Here is a 24,141-nt window from a genome sequence, read left to right on the forward strand (position 1 = left end):
TTGTGCCTGATCCATGAACCCTCTCTTGGGTTCTGTATCAAGACCCCTTTCTGGTAACAGCACCTTCCAAAGCAAGTTTTAGGCCAAATATTACAAAATGTTATAATTTATGACAGGGAGTGAGAACTTAGGAGACCATTTGCAACTAACTCCAACTTCCCCAGCCCCAGTTTCTAAGGCGAAAAGACAGCTAGTTGCTGTTACTGGAAAGAGGTCCCAATCCAGACCCCAAGAGAGGGTTCTTGGGTGTCATGCAAGAAAGAATTCGAGGTGAGTTCATAAAGTGAAAGCAAGTTTATTAAGAAAGTAAAGGAATAGCTGGGCAAGGTGGCTCATGCCTGTAATCCCAGCACTTTGGGAGGCCGAGGTGGGCAGATGACCTGGGGTCGAGAGTTTGAGACCAGCCTGACCAACATGGAGACATCCCATCTCTACTAAAAATACAAAATTAGCTGGGCATAGTGGCACATGCCTGTAATCCCAGATACTCAGGAGGCTGAGGCAGGAGAATCGCTTGAACCTGGGAGGAGGAGGTTGCAGTGAGCCGAGATTGCACCATTGCACTCCAGCCTGGGCAGCAAGAGTGAAACTTGATCTCAAAAAATAAAATAAAATAAAATAAAATAAAAAATACAAGTAAAGGAAGAAGAGAATGGCTACTCCATAGGCAGAGCAGCCCCAAAGGCTGCTGGTTGCCCATTCTTAATGGTTATTTCTTGATTATATGCTAAACAAAAGGTGAATTTTTCATGCCTCCCTTTTTAAGACTGTATAGGGTAACTTCCTGAGGTTGGCATGGCATTTGTAAACTGTCATGGCACTGGTGGGAGTGTAGCAGTGAGGACAACCAGAGGTCACTCTCATCACCATCTTGGTTTTGGTGGGTTTTAGCTGACTTCTTTACTGCTACCTGTTTTATCAGCAAGGTCTTTATGACCTGTATCTTGTGCTGCACTCCTATCTCATCTTGTGACTTATTATAGAATGCCTTAACCTCCTGGGAATGCGGCCCAGCAGGTCTCAGCCTCATTTTACGCAGCCCCTATTCAAGATGGAGTTGCTCTGACTCAATTACCTCTAACATTACCGTTTATATTGGTGTGGCATACAAGTACAGTGCAGGGCCAATAATAATTTTTTTTTTTCTTTTTCTGAGATGGATTCTTACTTTGTCTCCCAGACTGGAGTGCAGTGGTGTGAATCTCAGCTCACTGCAACCTCTGCCTCCCTGGTTCAAGCAATTCTCCTGCATCAGCCTTCTGACTAGATGGGATTACAGGTGCGCACCACCACACCCAGCTCATTTTTGTATTTTTAGTAGAGACCAGTTTCACCATGTTGGCCAGGCTGGTCTCAAATTCCCGACTTCAAGTGATCTGCCCACCTCGGCCTCCCTAAGTGCTGGGATTACAGGTGTGACACCACACCTGGCCCAATAATAATTTTATGCAATTATACTTAAAAGAGTTGATTTATCAAATGTATATAAATAATGTGATTTCATTGTTATACCAACGGTTTTTTTTTGGCAATTCTTACGGAAAAAAAAAAGTATGTGTCCTGATTTGGACTTTTAAAATTATTTTCAGGTATATATTTCTTAGATATTATTGCCTGTGCTAAAAAGGGTCTGGATAAAGGCAGTTCTTTCAACTTTCATAAACAGTCCTAAAAACAAATTTGATGTTATATGAAACATAAAAAATCTTAACTTATTTTCAACCTAAATAAGCTAAATAGCCATTCAAAATAGAATTTTACTCACCATACTTAGAGCTTATTTTAGGACAGTTAGAAAATTTTAAAATTATTTTATAGGATCTTTACAATATCTTTCCTATCTATCTGTCTGTCTGTCTATCTATCATCTGTCTGTCTACCTACCTATTATCTATATTTTTTCACATTTTGGGGTTAAATGGAAGGTTTGGTTTTTGAATTTTCTTATTTTTTGAGATGGAGCCTTGCTCTGTCACCCAGGCTGGAGTGCAATGGCTTGATCTTGGCTCACTGCAACCTCTGTCTCCTGGGTCAAGCGATTCTCCTGCCTCAGCCTCCCAAGTAGCTGGAATTACAGGCGCCTGCCACCACGCCCAGCTAATTTTTGTATTTTTAGTGGAGACAGGGTTTCGCCATTTGGCCAGGCTGGTCTTGAACTCCTGGCCTCATGCAGTCGCTGGCCTCAGCCTCCCAAAGTGCCGGGATTACAGGCATGAGCCACTGCGCCCGGCCAGTTTTTGAATTTTGTAAAAATATCTCTGATGTAAACACAAAAAAATATTTCTTTAAAATTATACCATGTCTAAACTAAATTGCTAGCAAGGGATTGAATTCAGCTTTGTTCCTCTTAAGAGCTTCTTTTCGCTGGGCGCAGTGGCTCACTCCTGTAACCCTGGCACTTTGGGAGGGCGAGGCGGGTGGATCACTTAAGGTCAGGAGTCCGAGACAAGCCTGGCCAACATGGTGAAACTCTGTCTCTACTAAAACTACAAAAATTAGCCAGACATATTGATGGGTGCCTGTAATCCCAGCTACTCAGGAGGCTGAGGCAGGGAGAATTGCTTGAACCCGGGAAGAGGAGGTTGCAGTGAGCAAAGATCACGCCACTGTACTCTAGCCTGAGTGACAGGGCGAAACTCCGTCTTAAAAAAAAACAAAACAAAACAAAAAAGAGCTTCTTTTGTTTCTTCAGGCACTGAGAGCATGTTCTTTGGATTAAGCTTTCCTGCCTTGTTCAGTGCTCACAGTGGAAAAGCTTTCAGAAAACTCTTTACCCCCCAGTAGATGTGTCAATTAGACTTGCTTGCTCCTGAGTGGTCCTCTCTGGCTTCACAAACATGCTGTGATCTTTACAAAGAGACATTTTTTAAACAGAGATTTTTATTTTTGAATTTTTTTTTTAATTTTTAAAAGTATAAAGGAGGAAATAAATCTTTTCCTTCTACCCATCTTAGGTTCATTGGCTTGGGGCCCTTGTAACAAAGGATAGATTAACAAGAGAAAAACATACACATTTATTTCAGTTTCATGTGACATGGGAGCCTTCGTAAGGAAATGAAGATCTGAAGAAGTGGTTAAACCTGAATGTTTTTATGCTTGGTTTGATGAAGAGAGGAAAGTCATGGAGAAATATAGTAGGACAAACAAAAAGTATGATCTCAGTGTAACAAATTGGAGAATGTTAGGCCTATTTGTTCAGAGACTTTATCCTTTCCTCTGGATACAGGGAGGGCACCTTTCGCATGAGGGCTCTGTGACCTGCATCAAAAGAAGGTTAGAAAATTATTCCTAGATTTTATGACCTGCTTCAGATCAAGGTCAAAGAGTGCTTCCTGTACATGTCATTCCTCAAGTTCCTTCAGCTTAAAACAATCAATCTGGCGAAGTGCCCTATTTTGAGGTAGTATGTCCTGAACTCCATCATAAGCAAATAAGGAAAAGAAGAAACCACCCTTTCTCTAACACTTTACCCTCTTTCCTCAAGTCCAAGTTGAATTACATGTTTCTGTTAGAGTTTTGTTCTGTCTTACAATTTTGTGACCATAAGTTTTGCAACTGAGATTATTATTATTATTTGGAAACGGAGTCTCACTGTGTCGCCCAGGCAGTGGTGTGATCTTGGCTCACTGCATCCTCCCCGTCCTGGGTTCAAGCAATTCTCCTGCCTCAGCCTCCCAAGTAGCTGGGATTATAGGCGTGCACCACCACACCTGGCTAATTTTTGTATTTTTAGTAGAGATGGAGTTTCACCACGTTGGCCAGGCTGGTCTTGAACTCCTGACCTCAGGTGATCTGCCAGCCTCAGCCTCACAAAGTGCTACAATTACAGGCTTGCGCCACCATGCCTGGCTGAGATTATTATTCTTACTTTTGAGACAGAGTCTCATTGTGTTGCCCAGGCTGCATTGCAGTGGCGTGATCTCAGCTCACTGTAATCTCCGCCTCCCGGGTTCCAGCAATTCTCCTGCCTCAGTCTCCTAAGTAGCTGGGATTACACGTGCATGCCACCACACCTGGCTAATTTTTGTATTTTTAGTATAGATGGGGTTTCACCATGTAGGCCAGACTGGTCTCGAACTCCTGACCTAGTGATCTGCCTGCCTCAGCCTCCCAAAGTGTTGGGATTACAGGCGTGAGCCACTGCACACAGCTGATATTAGGATTTCTAAATCAATCAATAAGAGAGAAAGGGGGAAATGAGAAATCACAGTACTTTTGGTACATAATCTTTTGGCACTACCACTATTCATAGTTTCTTTTTATCACATCTGTCATCATCCCTCCTTTTACATATGCAAATATGTCCACTTGTTTGTGTGACAACTATCAGTGTAATCACATATCACCTTACAGTGATGGAGGCCTTGTAGGGTATATAGAATTGGCTTTCTTTTCTTTTTTTTTCTTTTTTGAGATGGAGTCTCCCTCTGTCACCCAGGCTGGAGTGCAGTGGCACAATCTCAGCTCACTGCAGTCTCTGTCTCCAGGTTCAAGCAATTCTCCTGCCTCAGCCTTCTGAGTAGCTGGGATCACAGGTGCGTGCCACTAAGCCTGGCTAATTTTTGCATTTTTAGTAGAGATGGGGGGGTCTCACTATGTTGGCCAGGGTAGTCTCGAACTCCTGATCTCAAATGATCCACCTGCCTCGGCCCTGAAACTATTGGGATTACGGGCACGAGCCACCTCGCCTGGCCCGAGATCTTGTCTCTACAAAAAAAGTAAAATAATTTAGCCCAGCCTGGTGGCATGTGCCTGTAGTCTCAGCTACTCAGGAAGCTGAGGTGGGAGGATCGCTTGAGCCTGGGAGGCAGAGGTTGCAGTGACCTGAGATTGTATGACTGCACTCCAGCCTCGGCTACAGAGCTCAACCCTGTCTCAACAAAAAAAAAAAAAAAAAAAAAAGAAAAAAGAAAAAAAAATTTGATTGATAACACATATTTCAGTTGTCTAATATAATAAGGCAAAGCACCCCTAAGACTGATACATAGGCAATAAAAGCATCAACAAATCTCCCATAAAAAATTTCTGAAATATTTATGTTATTACAACTTACTTAAGAACTTACCTACACGAATTTAAGCTAAGGAACACTGAACATCTCTTCGGACTTGACAATTCTTCCCATGAAACAGTAGTAAGTAGACCAAATTATTTCCAGCCTCTTCTTCTCATAAGTTGAAAGACCACATTTTTGTGCTTTTTTTTAGGAGCCCGCTGATAAATCTCAAAGATGTTTTAGGTGTAAAATATGTCCTGAGATTTTAATATATTTCTTTCTTATAATTAGAATCTTATTTGGGGAAGGCAAAAATCAAGTGTTTATTAAAGGGGATTTTCACTTTTGGTTAAGAGAGAATCATGGGTGCCTGAGAAACAATGCCTGGTTACCTAGTTAGTCAAAGTGACAATAAAATATTTAATAATAGGCATAGAAAGCAACATGCTTGAAAAGAATGTTAGATATCGTGAACTCCCAGCTTCTCTTCAAAGAATCAGTATGTCAGTATGTTCAGCTCTCTTATTCTCTGTTCTCTATTTTAAAGTTTAACTTCTTGGTTGTCTTCGTCCCCTTCCCTCTAGTTTCAGTAAACAACTTTCCTGCTCATTCTAATCAGTAGTTCACATCTGTTCCCCTCGTCACCTGCTCTGTCCTGACACATCCTGAGTTACCTGTTCTGTAACCATCCTTCGTGCCAAACTACTCACCCCACCACTCTGACTCGTACCCCTGCTGTCTTTAAAACAGCCAATCGGAATTAGCTTAGACTGTGCAGTCCAACCCTAGCCAACAGGGGAATGACACAGGAGTAGGATCTGCCTGCGTCAGGAATAAGAACCCCTTCCCCTCCCTCGTTCAGGTGTGCGCTTGCCATTGCTCCATCCACCAGTTGCACCCTTCTATGGAAGTGACAATTGTCTTGCTGAGAAAATTCTTTATCTGAGCACTCTTTCTTTTCAGCACTGAGGAACAAGCATTTGTTTCTAAGAAGAACCTCTTTCACAAGCATGGAAACTTTGTAAATGAGCACATTGATTAAACATGACCAAAATATATAACCTCTCTGTAAAATATAAAAATAAGCTTAAATGTATTATTATTATTTTTTAATTTATTATTTTTTTTTGAGATGGAGTCTCGCCCTGTTGCCCAGGCTGGAGTGCAATGGCATGATCTCGACTCACTGCAACCTCCACCTCCCGTGTTCAAGTGATTCTCCTGCCTCAGCCTCCTGAGTATCTGGGATTACAGGTGCACGCCACCACATCCGGCTAATTTTTTGTTTCTTTAGTGGAGATGGGGTTTCACCATGTTGGCCAGGCTGGTCTCAAACTCCTGACCTTGTGATCCACCCAGCTCGGCTACCCAAAGTGCTGGGGTTGCAGGTGTGAGCCACCATGTCCAGGCAAGTGTATGTATTTTTTATCCTTTTGAAGTTCATAAGCATGGTGATTGGGTTTTCACACTCATGTGTGAGATGTACCACCCGCAAAGCTTGTTATGATGTGGGCACATTACCCATCTGGCATGAGAAGAAGAAAAAACAAAACCACATGTATATACACTTAAAATAATGCTCAAGTAGCCAGTGTTTCAGTATTCTTTCTTACTTAGGAATTATTTTGGTGTCTGATGACTATCTATTAACTCAATTTAATATCTGCCCAAGGCTTTAAGTTACCTAAGGATCTTGGAACTTATCTTCAATCTGAGATATTATAAAACATAAAGTTGAAGTAAAAACCTATCAGAATAATGATTTCATTATATTGAGCACAAATTTATATTTTTTTCTAATTTTTTGAGATCCTGTCTCAAAAAAATTAAAATTAAACTACTGTTCAAATCATAAAAATAAATAAGACTAATGGAATTAAAATTGTTTAGCCTAAATCAGAGAAAGTTGAGTGGTGATTTCAAGTACAGATTCATTAACTGGTTTGAATTACTCTACATATTTGAAAATAATTTTTAAAAATTGAATTTGAGTAGATACTAATAGCTTTTTATTAATTCATCTTCCTATCTTCAATTACTTCGATTTAGATTTTATAAATTGTATTACTTGATATTTCTTTCTTAGATTTGTGAAAAGAAAAATGAAACTGCATGATGACAGTAAACATTTTTATCTAAATTCTAGGTACTCACAAAAAGCCTACACAGGAATTCTGCCTGAGCCCCACCTGGTTTTTTTTTTTTTTTTTTGAGATGGAGTCTCACTCTGTTGCCCAGGCTGGAGTGCAGTGGTGCAATCTCAGCTCACTGCAACCTCCACCTCCAGGGTTCAAGCGATTCTCCTGCCTCAGCCTCGAGAGTAGCTGTGACTACAGGCATGTACCAGCACACCCGGCTAATTTTTGTATTTTAGTAGAGACAGGGTTTCACCATGTTGGTCAGGCTGGTCTCGAACTCCTAACTTCAGGGGATACACCGGCCTTGGCTTCCCAAAGCTGTGGGATTACAGCACTTTGGGAGGCCGAGGCAGATGGATCACCTGAGGTCAGGAGTTCAAGACCAGCTTGGCCAACATGGTAAAACCCTGTCTCTACGAAAAATACAAAAAATTAGCCAGGTGTGGTGGCACGTGCTTGTAATCCCAGATACTCTGGAGGCTAAGGCAGGAGAATTGCTTGTACCTGGGAGGTGAAGGTTGCAGTGAGCCGAGATTGTGTGATTGTACTCCAGCATGGGTGACAAGAGCAAGACTCCATCTCAAAATAAAAAAAGAAAAAGAGATGGGATCTTTCTATGTTACCCAGAGAGGGTTACAGTGGTCACAGACAAGTGCACTGCATAGATCATAGCACACTACAGCCTCAACTCCTGAGCTCCAGTGATTCCCCTGCCTCAGCCTCCAGAGTAGCTGAGACCACAGGTGGGCACCATTGTGCCTGTCTCATTCTTAGCTTTTCAAGCAAATGCTATTGCTGCTTGTCATAGAAAGTGAAGTAGGCTGTTACAGAGAAGATCTAAATGTCCTATCTATTTATTGAGAACTTTTCCCATTTTTATCCAGAATAGAGAACAGAGCACGTTGGAGAGAAGCACATTTCCAGTAGTTCAAACCTAGATGTTTGCTTCACAGAATCTGTGGGCTCTTACCTATAAATGGACATTGTCTTCTGCATAGAAAAATCTTAGTGTAAAATCAATTAATTATACATTTTTGAGACCTTTATGAAAAAATTATTTTTAAAATGGAAGTGGACTAGGCACAGAGGCTCGTGCTTATAATCCCAGCACTTTGGGAGGCCGAGGCAGGCGGATCACCTTAGGTCAGGAGTTCAAGACCAGCCTGTCCCACATGGTGAAACCCCATCTCTACAAAAATACAAAAATTAGCTGGGTGTGATTGCAGGTGCCTGTAATCCTAGTTACTCAGGAGACTGAGGCACGAGAATTGCTTGAACCCAGGAGGTGGAGGTTGTAGTGAGCGGAGATTGTGCCATTGCACTCCAGCCTGGGTGACAGAGAGAGACTCTGTCTCAACAACAAAAAATAAAATAAAATGGAAGCGGAGAGGGATGTATTTTAACAAATACTGTAACAAAACACTGTTAGCGTTTATGTAGCAATCTATAGTGTAAATAGTTTCTTGGGTTCTGTTGCTGAGCACATTTTTAGTAAGAACTAAAAAAAATAGAAAAATAATTGGGAAACCTAAGAAGAAGAAAAGGAAGATGTCCCAGTGGAGAAAATGAGGGGGGGAAAAAAAAAAAAAGAAGTCAGTTTAAACTTGCCTTTGGGCTGGATGCCATGGCTCATGCCTGTAATCCCAGCACTTTGAGAGGCCGAGGTGGGTGATCACTTGTGGTCAGGAGTTCGAGACCAGCCTGGCCAACATGGTGAAACCCTGTCTCTACTAAAAATACAAAAATTAGCCGGGTGTGGTGGCTCATGTCTGTAATCCCAGCTACTCAGGAGGCTGAGGCAGGAGAATCACTTGAACCCAGGAGGTGGAGGTTGCAATGAGTTGAGATCGCACCACTACACTCCAGCCTGGGTGTCAGGGTGAGACTCCCGTTTTGAAAAAAAAAAAAAAGTATACACACACACACACACACACACACACACACACACGTAGAAACAAAAAAACTTGCCCTTGGTTTTGGGGGATTTATTATACCAACATAGGTAAGCAGTTGTATTTGTCTTCAATTAGGTGAATTATTTTTTTTTCCAGATTGATGATTACCCAGAATTTTTGAGCTCGCCAGATGGAGAAATCAGCCAACACATTCGTATCATCTATTCTTCAACTGTTTTGAAAAAAGAGTGTAAAAAGTCAAACGGTGTCAGGAAATTCCTATTTCCATTTCATCATACTAAAGCTAACAACGAGAAAGGTAGGTACTTCCAGTTTGTCTCTGGATCTAAGGCAAAAAAAAGTATGTAATATATTTCTTAAAATTGATGCAGGATATTTTGCTCCTTAGTTCAGGTAAAATTCAGGTTCTTATCACACAGCCAGGAAAATTAGGCATGGGGACACGTCGAAAGATGAAAGAGAGTGGGATTTATTAAAAGAAAGCTCTCAGTGGAAAAAAGGGGTCTGGCCAACTGGCTCTCACCTCACAGATTGAATATCAGTCCGCCACACACACGAGCTGAAGAGACCAGGCTCATCCACCCGCACAAGGCTCGAATTCCCGGTGGTTCCAACCCTACTCTCCCAGCGCACATGTGGACCCGCCCAGACAAGGCCCTGGGCAGGTTTCCTTATCTTCCTCCTGCATCTATCATTCTCCAGTCGAAAGAACTACATCTAAGGCCGGGCGCGGTGGCTCAAACCTGTAATCCCAGCACTTTGGGAGGCCCAGGCGGGCGGATCACGAGGTCAGGACATCCAGACCATCCTGGCTAACACGGTGAAACCCCGTCTCTACTAAAAATGCAAAAAATTAGCCGGGCGAGGTGGCGGGCGCCTGTAGTCCCAGCTACTCGGGAGGCTGAGGCAGGAGAATGGCGGGAACCCGGGAGGCGGAGCTTGCAGTGAGCCGAGATCGCGCCACTGCACTCCAGCCTGGGCGACAGAGCGAGATTCCCTCTCAAAAAAAGAAAAAAAAGAAGTACATCTAGCTGCCATTAGAATAAGGATAAGAACGAGGAATGATCTTAACTGCTTCCAGCTGACGGGGGCGCTGTTTTGGGAAAATGGCAGTCAGATCTCCCTCTGAGGCCCATCTCAGGGTTCCCTGTAGAAGGGGCCATCCTCTGGTGCTCTGGTTGCATGACTATTTGGAGTTTAACGGCCTGAAAGTGAGAAGAGATAAACTGGCTTATTAGAAAACATGTATCAAAAGGAAATAAGGGTGGTGGGTAAGGACAGCTCAAAGATCCTGAGACCTTTTACTAGTTTGCACAGGGAGGGGGGAGCCAAAAGCCTGAGTGGTTAAAAAAACAAAAATAAAAACAAAAAAAACCTTTTACTCTTTTGCTGGCATGTTGGGCTTCTGGGTTCCCTTCCCCTGAGTCCAATCTTAAGTCAACCAGTTTAAGGTTTGGGAAAGTAACTTTTTCCAGTTTGGAGGATGTATCCAAAGGGAGTATCCCGTAGTACCGAGATACAATACCTATCTGTGAAGGAAGGACAGAGGAGGAAAGAGGAAAGAAAATGACTTTTTTCCCCCAAAGGAATCCTGGGGTTCAGGATGCATTCGAAAGGGGTACATCTTGAAGATGAATGGCTACTTCTCTATTAATAGAAAGAGGGGAGTGAGGCATCCCACATTCCCATCTCTTCCTAGCGAATACCCAGTATACATGAGAAGTGAGGCATCCCTCTTTCTTTCTTCCATCCTTATATCCCTGAGTCTTAGGGACCACATCAGGGTGCCATCCATGGGTATCAAAGTGGCTTTCACTAATGTTAACCGGGGAGCCTAGGGGCTGGGAATATATACTCTTACTCATGTACACCCTATCTCCCCTGCTGTCAGTAGCCATTGAGTTCCTTAGACTTCATTTATGCCATGGATATCAGCATGACCTTTTTTCATGAATTGGGAAGCTTGGCTTAATTGGCAGGAATCAGTCATGCTTACCTGTGCTGTGCCTTTTAACTTCTGTTATTGCCTGCACCTGGATCCTTCAGATCCAGCTTTCTTTCCTGGGGCTTTGACCCAAAGCTTGGAATTGAGTTTGGGACAAAAATGTGTCTGCGGGGGAGGGGGTTGCATAGACTCCTTATGATAAGCCAAATGCTAAGGTGGAATTGAGTCCTCCTCTAACAAGGGAGAGAAAAGGATGTCTGTGACATGCCCAGGTAAGTGGTGGCTATATTTATTCTTGCTAAGATCTGGGTGCGTGGGGCTTGGCTTTGGTTAACTCCCTTGGTCTTATTTTCCCAAATGGCAGGATGTGTAGGATAGTTTCTCAGAACCTGAATAGTGATCCAGATTTTTACATTACCCATCCCCTTTTGTTCCTTATGAGCTACAGACAGAGATTGCTGATTGGTTCACAGGAATAAACAGAATTAGTCTAAAATGTGGGCAAAAACTTAAAAACAGCTAATCTAAAAAGTCTAGAATTTAATGACAAATATTTAAGTTTTGAAATATAATTTCTTTCTCCCCAGTCCTCATTTTTGCTAAAAACAAATCATGATAGGACTGAGTTGTTTGCAAAATAGACTTTAGTCTTACATTTGACCTGATTATTTGCATAAAGTGCAGCAAAGATAATTATTTTTACATAGGCCTTTTAGACTGGCTTTGATGAAACTCTGTTCCACAAGGAATCTCAGATAAGACTTTCTAAAGCTGAGCCCCGCCAGGGGCTAGTACCCTCAAATACCTGAAAGTTATTGCCTCTCCTCTTGAGGTCCCAAGAGCATGGGGTTCCTGGATCTGTTAGAAAGTGACATTCTTTACTCACCACAAATTAGCAACCCGGTGTGGGGACTGTATAGACAACGTATCAGGCCAGTTTTCCCAAGAGGCTTTTATCAGTTCTGCAAGTCAAGCTTGACTCCTTAAAGGGAAGCATACCCTTCCAGTCAAAGCCTTGGTAAAACAACCAGTTTCTCCAGTTGCATCCTATTGCAAAGAAAATGGATTTTTTTTTTTTTTTTTTAGCCACTCTGTGGTACGTTGTTACCCTGTCAAACTAATGCAGTGCAGCCCTATCAAACTAATGCAATGCAATGATGTACTCAAACTTGAATTTCATTTTTCTTCATTTTTTCCATAGGTTGTTGGGGTGCAGATCATATTTGGTTACATGAGTAAGTTCTTTATTGGTCATATTTGGTTACATAAGTTCTTCAGTGGTAATTTGTGAGATTTTGGTGCACCCATCACCCAAGCAGTATACATTGCATCCTATTTGTAGTCTTTTATTCCTCACCTCCCTCCTACCTTTCCCCCCAAGTTCCCAAAGTCCATTATATCATCATTTTTTTGTTTGTTTGTTTTTTGAGATGGAGTCCTGCTCTGTTACCCAGGCTGGAGTGCAATGGCGTAATCTTGGCTCACTGCAACCTCCACCTCCTGGGTTCAAGCAATTATCCTGCCTCAGCCTCCTGAGTAGCTGAGATTACAGGCACCCACCACCATGCCTGGGTAATTTTTGTATTTTTAGTAGAGACAGGGTTTCACCATGTTGGCCAGGCTGGTCTCAAACTCCTGACCTTGTGATATGCCTGCCTTGGCCTCCCAAAGTGTCAGGATTACAGGCGTGAGCAACCGTTCCCAGCCTATTGTATCATTCTTATGCTTCTGTGTCCTCATAGGTTAGCTACCACAAATCAGTGAGAATGCACAATGTTTGCTTTTCCATTCCTGAGTTACTTCACTTAGAATAATAGTCTCCAGTCTCATCCAGGTCACCGTGAATGCCGTTAATTCACTCCTTTTTATGGCTGAGTAGTATTCCATCATATATATATATATATATATGCCACAGTTTCTTTATTCACTCATTGATTGATGGGCATTTGGGTTGGTTCCACAATTTTGCAATTGTGAATTGTACCACTATAAACATGCATGTGCAAGTATCTTTTTTGTATAAAGACTTTTATTACACTGGGTAGATGCCCAGTAGTGGGATTGCTGGATCAAATGGTAGTTCTATTTTTAGTTCTTTAAGGAATCTCCACACTGTTTTCCATAGTGGCTGTACTAGTTTACATTCCCACCAGCAGTGTAAAAGTGTTCCCTGATCACCGCATCCACACCAGCATCTATTGTTTTTTGATTTTTTGATTATAGTCATTCTTGCAGAAGTAAAGTGGTATTGCATTGTGGTTTTGCTTTGCATTCCCCTGATCATTAGTGACGTTGAGCTTTTTTTCATATGTTTGTTGGCCATTTGTATGTCTTCTTTTGAGAATTGTTTATTCATGTCCTTGGCCCACTCTTTGATAGGATTTTTTTTTCTTGCTAATTCATTTGAGTTTGTAATAGTCTGGATAGTAGTCCTTTGTCAGATGTATAGATTGTGACGGCAGGAGAATCATTTGAACCTGGGAGGCAGAGGTTGCAGTAAGCTGAGATCACACCATTGCACTCCAGCCTGGGCAGCAGAGCAAGGCTCTGTCTCAAAAAAGAAAAAAAACTTACTTCAGTTTTCTATTAGTTCAGTCCATTCAGTTAATTCTTGTTTTGCTTGATATTTGTGAACAATTCAGCTCTTCATGAGTCCTTACATTTTTCTTTTATTCCAATGTCACAATCTCAAAAGTTATCAGAAACCTGCATTTGAAAGCACCTGTCAAAGTTCTATAGCTGATTATAAACCATCCTTTGAAGAGGATCAAGACAAGACAAAAAACTTAACATAACAACCTTAATTGTGATTGCTAGCCTATAGTCAGACCTTAGAATTTTAGAAATCCCATAAATTTTGGAACATATATTAATATTATTCCCTAAAATATAACCTGAGGAAGATTAAACATCATTTTGGCAATCCCATGTACCTAAACATATCAGGTAATCCTGTTTACCTCTCTTCTGTATGCCCCAGGGGCCGTCTGTAGCATCCAAAAACTAGCCATCAAGAAGGACAATTTTGAAACTGAAGTTTGATTTGGAGAAGACTGTTAAATATATTAGAGGCTTAAAGCACTTGATGTTATGAAAGAGAATACCAGATTACCTTATTTGTTTTGCCAAAATGATGACTTGGAAATTTTTAAAAAAGCAAAAACCTTTTATAACCCTTTACGAATTTTGCTGAAGAGCAGATTAGTGCCTTAAGAGTACCTTGTTGTGCTTTTATTTTAATTCTCAATTTGCAGAAAAACCATATTACCCCCCCCTCCCTTTTTTTTGGATATGGAGTCTTGCTCTGTTGCCTAGGTTGGAGTGCAACAGCACGATCTCAGCTCACTGCAACTTCCGCCTCCCGGGTTCAAGCAATTCTCCTGCTTCAGACTCCTGAGTAGCTTGGATTACGGGCATGTACCACCACACCTGGCTCATATTTTATTTTTAGTAGAGATGGGCTTTTGCCATGTTGACCAGGCTGATCTAGAACTCCTGTCCTCAGGTGATCTGCTTGCCTTGGCCTCCCAAAGTACTGGGATTACAGGCATGAGCCACCATGCCCAGTCCATGTAATACCCTTTCGAATTTAGTCAGTCTGTTCACACACAGAATTTCTTTTGCAAGATTAATTCTTACAATCATTCCACAACTTGTTTAAACCTTTAGGTTTATCTTATCTGATTCAAAACAATCCTTTAACCCTAGGCAAAAATTTACATTTTGATGACTTCTGCATTTTACCAATAATCTTTAAGACTGTTTTTATTTCTCAAAGATTAAAGTTATGTGAACTAAAAGGTACCACAGCTTTCGTCTTCCCTTTAAAACGTATTTGATCCAAGTGCTTATCCTTCCTTAAGTCAATTAATTAGATCTCTTTTTATAGACATCACACACACAACACATGTATAACTAGACAGACAGGTAGAAGAAGATCCAGTCTGGGGGACAGAGTGAGACCCTGTCTTTAAAAAAACAGGGAAGTCAGGCCGGGTACAGTGGCTCACACCTGTAATCCCAGAACTTTGGGAAGCTAAGGAGGGTGGATCATGAAGTTAGGAGTTCGAGACCAGCCTGACCAATATGGTGAAACCTCATCTCTACTAAAAATATAAAAATTAGCCAGGTGTGGTGGCATGCACCTGTAATCCCAGCTACTCAGGAGACTGAGGCAGGAGAATTGCTTGAACTCAGGAGGTGTAGGTTGCAGTGAGCCAAGATCATGCCATTGCGCTCCAGCCTGGGCAACAGAGCAAGACTCTGTCTCAAAAAAAAAAAGTTACTAGGCTGGACATGGTGGCTTACGCCTGTAATCCCAGCACTTTGGGAGGCTGAGGTGGGCAGACCACTTGAGGTTAGGAGTTCAAGACCAGCCTCGCCAATATGGTAAAACCCCATCTCTACTAAAAATACAAAAAAATTAGTTGGGTGTGGTGGCATACACCTGTAGTTCCAGCTCCTTGGGAGGCTGAGGCAGGAGAATCACTTGAACCCAGTGGGTGGAGGCTGCAGTGAACTGAGATCATGCTACTGCACTCCAGCCTGGGCAAGACAGAGTGAGACTCCATCTCAAACAAACAAACAAAAAAGTAACTAGATAGATAGATATAGATATAGGTATAGATATAGATATTTTCTTTTTCAGACAGCGCCTTAATTTGTTGCCCAGGCTGGAGTACAGTGGTGCGATCTTAGCTCATGCAGCCTGGTCCTCCCAGACTCAGGTGATCCTCCCACCTCAGTCCCCGCAAGCAGCTGAGACTACAGGTGTGCACCACCACATCTGCCTAAGTTTTAAATTTTTTGTAGAGACGGGGACTCACTATGTTGCCCGGGCTGGTCTCAAACTCCTGGCCTCAAGCAATCCTTCTGCCTTGGCCTCCCAAAGTCCTGGGATTATAGACATGAGCCACCACCAGACTCAGATATATATATATATGAAAAAAAAGGCAGACTGTAGCCTGCAGCATCTTAGGAGAAATGGGTCAGAAATCTAAGAGAATATCATAGCTCATGACTGCAAAATACTTGTCCACATTCCAGGAAGATTCATGGTTTGTGCTCTTAAGCAAATACTTACATTTATGACCTGGGAGGAAAGTGCCTATTAACCAAGCTTTGCTAACACGTTAATAAAGAGATGACAGCCATCTTCCTATTGAAAACAAAAAAGAATGTTAGAATCTGGACCCCATTTGGTTAGTTCTTATTTAATTTTAATAGTCTTATTAACATCCACAGATTTTAATGAAAGTTTATTTTGCTAAGGTTAAGAATGTGCTCATGACACAGCTTCAGAAGGACCTGATGACATGTGCCTAGGGTGATCAGGGTGCGGGTTGATTTTATACAGTTTAGGGAGATCTAATACAGCAGTCAATACATGCAATATTTACAGTGGTTCAATCTGGAAGGGTGGGAATGGGGTGAAGCAGGCTTCCTGGTAGTAGGTTGACTTAAACATTTTCTGATTGGCAATTCACTGAAAGAGTTACTATCCATAGAAAGGAACGTATGTCTGGATTATAATAAGGGGTTTTATAGACCAAGGTTTTATCATGCAGATGAAGCTTTCAAGTAGCAGGCTTCAGAGAGAATAGACTGTAAATGTTTCTTACCAGACTTAAGGTCTACATTGATGCTAATGCTTATTGGCTTTTCCTGAATTCCAAAAGTGAAAGAAGTATAATAAGTCATGTCTGACCCCTACTTCCTAGCATGGCGTGACCTAGTATTTCAGGTTAACTCTGGAATGCCCTTGGCCAACAGTAGGGGTCCATTCAGATGGCTGAGGCTAAATAATTTTGTTTTTGGCTTACATGTAGATGCTTAAAAAAAAAAAAAGGAATTTTATAGCCAAAAGGTGGGGTCAGTGGGTAGAAAATTACTAAAAGGAAACATCAAGAGTGACATGGAATTCTGGCTAAAGGGACCTAACAGGATTCTTGCTGAAGACAGGCCAGGGTAATTAGACATCACCTGGGGGATGGTGGAGGATGAGGAAGCTGATCAGATGTAAAGAATGATGATACATGAAGGATGGGGGATTCTGGCTAAACCAACTTATCAGGATTCTTGCTGAAATTGGACAATACAGAGAAGAACATGGAAGTCCAAAACTCAAGGACTACTTGAGAAATTCAGGGGAGTCTGAGCAGAGTTTGGTTAAGGAGATAATCTTTTTCACCACCCAAGACCTGGGATACACACCTGGATGAAAAGATGAACAGTCACCTTTAGATCATGTTCATAGAGAGCTCAGCATCTGATGTAAGTGATTTCTCTACTGTGCCCAAGGAGATCTAGAAGAGAATGGGAGGATGAGGATTCAGGGATGCTGGTACTCACCTGGCTCTGCTGGTACTGCCCCGCCTTCATGTTTCACATTTTGGGCTCTTTCTAAGCTTTTTGTGTGAAGACTTTTACAAATCCAAGGACAAATGAATAAAAGTAGAATATTATGTATAGCTCAGTAATACACTGTTTATTTTCATGGTCTATTTTATTTTTGTTTGTTTGTTTTGAGACATGGTCTTGCTCTGTCACCCCAGCTGGCGTGCAGTGGTGCGATCTCAGCTCACTGCAGCCTCAACCTCCTGGGCTCAAGCAGTCCTCGTGCCCCAGCCCCCCAAGTAGCTGGGACTACAGGTGTGTGCCACCATACCTGGCTAGTTTTTTTTGTAGAGACAAGGTTTCACCATGTTTCCCAACTGGTCTCAGACTCCTGGGCTCAAGCAATCCACCCGCCTCTGCCTCCCAGAGTGCTGGGATTACTTATAGGCGTGAGCTACTGAGCCGAGCTTTATATTTTTAGAGACAGGATCTCACTCTGTCATCTAGCCTGGAGTGCAGTGGCACAATTACAGCTCACTGAAGACTTGACTTCCCCTATCTCAAGTGATTCTCCCTATCTCAAGTGATTCTCCCACCTCAGCCTTCTGAATAGCTAGGACTGCGAGCACAGGCCATCACAGCTGGCTAATTTTTTTTACTTTTATTTTTTGTAGAGACAGTGTCTTGCTTTGTTGCCCAGGCTGGTCTCAAACTCCTATGCTCAAGCATTTCTCCCATCTTGGCCTCCCAAAGTTCTGAGATTACAAGTATGAGCCACCATGCCAGGCCTTTATTTTACATACATATATATATATGGTGAAACAATAAAGAATATGTATTTGGTCCTTGTGCCTAGTTCCTCACACAGAGCTTCTGAAATATTTAGAATTTAGAATTTCCTGAGTAATAAGAACATTGTTTGTTATTCGTAACAAGCTCCTTTCAACAATAGAACACATGCTAATGAGATGAGGTTGAGAGTATGACCCATGAGGAGGTGTGCTACATTCGAAAAGAGCCTCATGAATTTTCTAATTTATTTAAACAAAAATCTGGACAACAGACATGGGAATGAATATTAAGGGTGTGGGGTAATGGTGGAAGGAACATAGAATTGGATCAGGCTGAGTTTATTGATTTGGGCCCACTAAGTAGGGACTCTGCATTTAATGTTGCAGCTTGGGGAGTTAAAAAAGGTTCTAATAGTTTATTTGCTTGGTTTGCTGAAATATGGTTTAAAAGATGGCCCACTGTGAGTGAGCTGGAAATGCCTGATCTCCCTTGATTTAATGTAGGAGAAGGGATCCAAAGGCTTAGGGAGATTGGGATGATGGAGTGGATTAGTCATTTTAGACCTACTCATCCCAGCTGGGAGGGTCCAGAAGATATATCCTTGACTAATGCTTTGCAAAATAGATTTGTGAGGGCAGCACCCGCATCTTTGAAGAGCCCTGTAATTGCTCTTCTCTGTATGTCAGATCTAACCGTGGGAACTGCAGTCACTCTACTACAAAATTTAAATACAATGGGAATAATTGGATTCTGAGGTGGCAGTGGCCAAGTGGCAGCACTCAGCTGTCAAAGGCAAGGTGGACATAGCTACCGTAATGGACAGCAGAGGCAAAGCAGCAATCAGAATAGTCTGACTCACATAGAGCTGTGGTATTGGCTAATTAATCACAGTGTTCTTAGAAAATGAATTGATAGGAAGCCTACTGCATTCTTACTTAATTTATATAAGCAGAAAACTTCTAGGTCAAATGGAAAAAAGTCTAATTTGAATTATGAAAACAGAGAATCACAGCCCCTCAATCGATTTCCAGATTTGAGTCAGTTTACAGACCCAGAACCCCTTGAATGACGGGGAGGCCATGTCCCCTTAAGGAAGGACCTCACTACATTATGAACAATTTATGCAGTGAATCTTTCTCCCATCATTCCCCCAGGAGACCTTTTAGCAGGGTAACTGTGTAGCCTTTTAGCAGGGTAACTGTGCATTTGGGAAAGGGAAATGATCAGACATTTAGGGGACTACTGGACACTGGCTGAGCTGACATTGATTCCAGGGGACCCAAAACATCATTGTGGTCCTCCAGTTAAAGTAGGGGCTTATGGAGGTCAGGTAATTAATGGAGTTTTAGCTCAGGTTCAAGTTACAGTGGGTCCAGTGGGTCCCCGGACTCATCCTGTGGTCATTTCCCCAGTGCCAGAATGCATAATTGGCATAGACATACTGAGCAGCTGGCAGAACCCCCACATTGGCTGGTAGAATGAGGGCTATTATGGTGGGAAAGGCCAAATGGAAGCCATTAGAGCTGCCTCTTCCTAGAAGAATAGTAAATCAAAAACAATATTGCATCCCTGGAGGGATCATGGAGATTAGTGCTACCATAAAGGACTCGAAAGACGCAGGGGTGGTGATTCCCACCACATCCTTGTTCAGCTGTCTCCCATTTGGCCTGTGGAGAAGACAGATGGATCCTGCAGAATGACAGTGGATTATCGTAAGCTTAACCAAGTGGTGACTCCAAGTGCAGCTGCTGTACCAGATGTGTTTTCATTGCTTGAGCAAATTAACACACCTCCTGGTACCTGGTATGCAGCCATTGATTTGGCAAATGCATTTCTCTCCATTCCTGTCCGTGGGCTCCTCCTACCTTTAAGTCAACAGGCCAAGAAAGCAGTTACAGTGTTGGCTGGGGTGATTGACCTAGACTATCAAGTCTAGGTCTACTACTGAAATCAGTCTACTACTCCACAATGGAGTTAAGGAAGAGTATGCATGGAATACAGGCGATCCATTAGGGCGTCTCTTAGTGTTACCATGCCCTTTGATTAAAGTCAGTGAGAAACTACAACAGCCCAATTCAGGCAGGACTACAAATGACCCAGACCCTTCATGAATGAAGGTTTGGGTCACTCCACCAGGAAAAAAAAACCATGACCTGCTGAGGTGCTTGCTGAAGGCAAAAATATACAGAATGGGTAGTAGAAGAAGGCAGTCATCAATACCAGCTATGACAACATGACCAGCTGCAGAAACGAGGACTGTAGTTGTCATGAGTATTTCCTCCTTCTTTCATTAAAAACATATTTGTGCATGTATATACTTGTACTAAGAAAATATCTTTGTTTTATTTCCTTTTTCCTTTAGCATGTGACATAAGATTTATTTACTTCTCATCAGCATTTAGGTATTGTTAACTTTATGAAATAGTATTTGGGTTGGGGATTGTTGCATTTCCGGTTGTGCAAAGGATAGTTGTATTATGCTAGGCATAATTATGACCTTATTATTGTCCTTATTTGAAGATTTGTATGATCTCAGGAGATGTGTATGGGTTCAGGTTGACAAGGGGTGGACTTGTGATGGTTAATACTGAGTGTCAACTTCATTGGATTGAAGGATAGAAAGTATTGATCCTGGGTGTCTCTGTGAGGGTGTTGCCAGAGGAAATTAACATTTGAGTCAGTGGGCTGGGAAAGGCAGACCCGCCTTATTCCGGGTAGGCACAATCTAATCATCTGCCAGCGTAGCTAGAATATAAGCAGGCAGAAAAATGTGAAAACAGAGACTGGCCTAGCCTCCCAGCCTACATCTTTCTCCCATGCTGGACGCTTCCTGCTCTCAAACATTAGACTCCAAGTTCTTCAGTTTTGGAACTCGGACTGGCTCTCCTTGCTCTTCAGCTGGTAGACAGCCTATTGTGGGACCTTGTGACCGTGTGAGTTAATACTTAATAAACTCCCATATATATATGGAAGTTATCATATATGTAGAACTGGAAGTTTTCATATCCACCTGGACACATTGGGCTCTCTATATTTATTCCATTAATTCTGTCCCTCTAGAGAACACTGACTAATACAAGCGTGGTGGCTCACACTTGTAATTCCAGCACTTTGAGAGGCTAAGTGGGGACAATCACTTAAGGCAGAAGTTTGAGACCAGCCTGGGAAACATGGCCAAACCCTGTCTCTTCAAAAAATACAAAAATTAGCTGGGTGTGGTGGTGCACACCTGTAGTCCCAGCTACTCAGGAGGCTGAGGTGGGAGAATCACTTGAGCCTGGGAGGTTGAGGCTATACCGAGCCATGATTGCACCACTGCACTCCAGCCTGGGTGACAGAGGAAGACCCTGTCTGAAAAACAAACAAACAAACAAACAAAAACTAAAAAATTCCTTAACTGACAGGGTTTGGAGGGCTCCCAAGTTGGTGACCACATTAAGTTCTTGGGATAGTGGTACACCAGGAGAGGGCATGGAGGCTTTGCAGCCCTCCCCTGATGCCCTGCTCAATGCATCTCTTCCATTTGGCTATTCCTGAAGATAATCCTTTATAATAAACTGGTAATGGTAAATGAAACACTTTCCTGAGTTCTGTGAGCTGTTCTTGCAAATTATTAAACCCAAGGAGGTGCTTGTGGTAAAGGGAGGAAAGACTTTTCCTCCACCTTCTTAGGTTTTGTGGCTGTGCCTAAGGATTAAACTGAGACAAGGCAGGTTAACAGGAGATAAGGATACACATTTTATTTGACATTAACAATTTTACATGGCAGGGGAACCTTCATAGAAGAGAAATGAAGACCCAAAGAAGCTGACAGACCTGAGCGCTTACATACCATGTCAACAAAGAATGATAAATTGTAGAGCTGTGACAAGACAAGGCAAAGGGTCTTGGGCTATGCACAGTGAACTGTGGGAAAATGACTAGGAAATATATGGTGAAAATTAATGGAAGATAAGACTTATTTTAGTGTTTGTACAGATTCATCTCAGTGTCCATGCCTCACTTCTGTTGATAAGAATGTTCTCAAAAAGTAAAGGAAACCAAGATCTGTGCAGGGGTTTCCTCTGCCCATTCCTCCCACCTCACCCTTCAAACCTAAACTCAAGCCTGTTGCTCACTGGGCTAGCATTGCTCTCACCATGGCTCTCAGCAATGCTGATGTGCAAAAGCAGATAAAGCATATGATGGCTTTTGTTGAACAAGAAGCCAATGAGAAGGCAGAAGAAGTAGATGCAAAGGTAGAAGAAGAGTTCAACATAGACAAAGATTGGCTTGTGCAAGCCCAAAGACTAAAGATTATGGAATATTATGAGAAGAAAGAGAAACAGATTGAGCAGAAGAAGAAAATTCAGATGTCCAATTTGATGAATCAAGCAAGACTCAAAGTCCTCAGAGCGAGATGACCTTATCACAGGTTTGTACCAGTTGCTGGAGCCCTGAATGATTCATTGTTGCAGGAAACAAGATTTCCCTCTGGTAAAGGCTACAATGCAAAAGGTAATCCCTATGTACAAAATTGCCACCAAAAATGATGTTGATGTCCAAATTGACCAAGAGTCCTGCCTGCTGGAGGACAGAGCTGGTGCAGTTGAGATATATAATGGGGATCGTAAAATAAAGGTTTCCAATACCCTGTAAAGCCGGCTGGATCTCATAGTCCAGCAGATGATGCCAGAAGTCAGGGGGGCTTGTTTAGGGCCAATGCCAATGGGAAGTTTTTGGACTAGGCCTTTGGGAGGTGGAGCTCGTCCTCAGCTCTCCTGCTGTGATGTGGAAGCTTCTGATATTTGAAGAAACGCAAATGTCTCTGTAGCTTCCCCTTTACTGCCCCAGTATTGCTCTGTATTTATCAGTGATGCCCCTCTGTCACCAGTGCCTTGCCTAATTGGTCACAGTGGTGGAAAGCTTCAGGTAATATGATCAGGACTCACCTCCAGTTCATCTGAAAGTAAAAAAAAAAAAAAAAAAAAAAAGAATGTTCTCCTCTTCCTGGTATAAAAAGGTTGCATTTCTCATGGGAAATTTATGTCCTGGTGTTTTTTTTTTTTTTTCTTTTTTTACAGAATTTTGCTCTGTCACCCAGGCTGGATGGAGCACAGTGGTGTGATCTCAGCTCACTGCAACCTCCACTCCTCAGGTTCAAATGATTCTTGTGCCTCAGCCTCCCGAGCAACTGGGATTACAGGCACGCACTACCACACGTGGCTAATTTTTGTATTTTTAGTAGAGTCGGGTTTTTGCCATGTTGACCAGGCTGTTCTCAAACTGCTGGCCTCAAATCATCTGCCTGCCTCAGCCTCCCAAAGTGCTGGGATTACAGGCATGAGCCACTGTGCCTGGTCTATGTCCTGTTTTAAGGTAGAAAGGTATAGATCAGAGAGCCCTTCCTACATCTGCTGTCTCTCAAGCACCTTCAGGTCAAAATAACCAATATGCCAAAGTGGCATATTTTGGGTGGCATGTTCTGGTTCACTTCATGGGGAGCCCCTGATTTATAGCTGGTTGGTCAGAAATACAGGTGGAAACCTGGGAGTTGCAATTGGCCTCTGAAGTTAGGGCAGTCTTGTGGGACTGAGCCCTTAACCTGTGGGGTCTGTGCTACTGCCAAGTAGTGAATGGCAGAATGGAGTTGAATTGTAGTACTCCCCGTTGGTATGTAGAGAATTAGAGAATTGGCTTTGGGTGAAAGAAAAAAAAAATCGCACACTTGGTGTCCGAAGTGAGTAAAAATAGCTCAGATATATCTGTATATCTACATCTATATAGATCTATTGATATATTAGCCTTTTTAAGGTATCTGTCCCTGTAATTGGGAGTTGATGAAAAGCATAGAAGAACATGGACTTTGCATTTCACTAAGCCCAGGTTTGAATTCTGTTTCTCATATTTCCTGGATGTGTGACCTTCAGCAGGTCACTTAAACTTTGTGAGTCTCAGATTCGTCATCTCCATTACTAGCTTCACAGAGTTGTTGTATTACATGAAATAAGGTGGGCAGGGCAGGGTACACAGCTTGGG

The 24,141-nt window shown here is 42.3% G+C and overlaps 1 protein-coding gene, 1 long non-coding RNA gene, 1 other non-coding gene and 1 pseudogene across 10 annotated transcripts in view; 3 read left to right on the forward strand and 1 right to left on the reverse strand.

Annotated features, from left to right (window-relative positions):
- Nucleotides 1–24,141, forward strand: part of C10H12orf56 (chromosome 10 C12orf56 homolog) — a 116,980-nt gene that overhangs the window by 25,580 nt on the left and 67,259 nt on the right. For 5 of the 7 annotated variants that reach the window (XM_071071507.1, XM_011727289.2, XM_071071508.1 and 2 more), the window contains exon 2: nt 9,186–9,348. In XM_071071507.1, the coding sequence (XP_070927608.1) occupies nt 9,186–9,348 (163 nt within the window). Of the gene's footprint in view, nt 1–1,156; nt 1,280–9,185; nt 9,349–24,141 lie in introns of all 7 variants that reach the window. The other 2 variants (XM_071071510.1, XM_071071511.1) reach the window with 2 other exon arrangements.
- Nucleotides 6,424–6,527, forward strand: LOC112425171 (small nucleolar RNA U13). Its single transcript, XR_003016222.1, has one exon. It is a non-coding gene; the product is annotated as a small nucleolar RNA U13 (small nucleolar RNA).
- Nucleotides 9,099–24,141, reverse strand: part of LOC105473462 (uncharacterized) — a 122,890-nt gene continuing 107,847 nt past the window's right edge. The window contains exons 3-7 of one of the 2 annotated variants that reach the window (XR_011609067.1): nt 17,209–17,300; nt 16,079–16,153; nt 11,882–12,042; nt 10,123–10,255; nt 9,099–9,261 (exon numbers count right to left, since the gene is read on the reverse strand). This is a non-coding gene — a long non-coding RNA (uncharacterized lncRNA). The remainder of the gene's footprint in view (nt 9,262–10,122; nt 10,256–11,881; nt 12,043–16,078; nt 16,154–17,208; nt 17,301–24,141) is intronic. The other variant, XR_011609068.1, reaches the window with a different exon arrangement.
- LOC105473461 (V-type proton ATPase subunit E 1 pseudogene) lies at nt 12,195–23,391 on the forward strand (annotated as a pseudogene).

The sequence above is a fragment of the Macaca nemestrina genome, chromosome 10, assembly GCF_043159975.1.
Source record: "Macaca nemestrina isolate mMacNem1 chromosome 10, mMacNem.hap1, whole genome shotgun sequence".
NCBI lineage: Eukaryota > Metazoa > Chordata > Mammalia > Primates > Cercopithecidae > Macaca > Macaca nemestrina.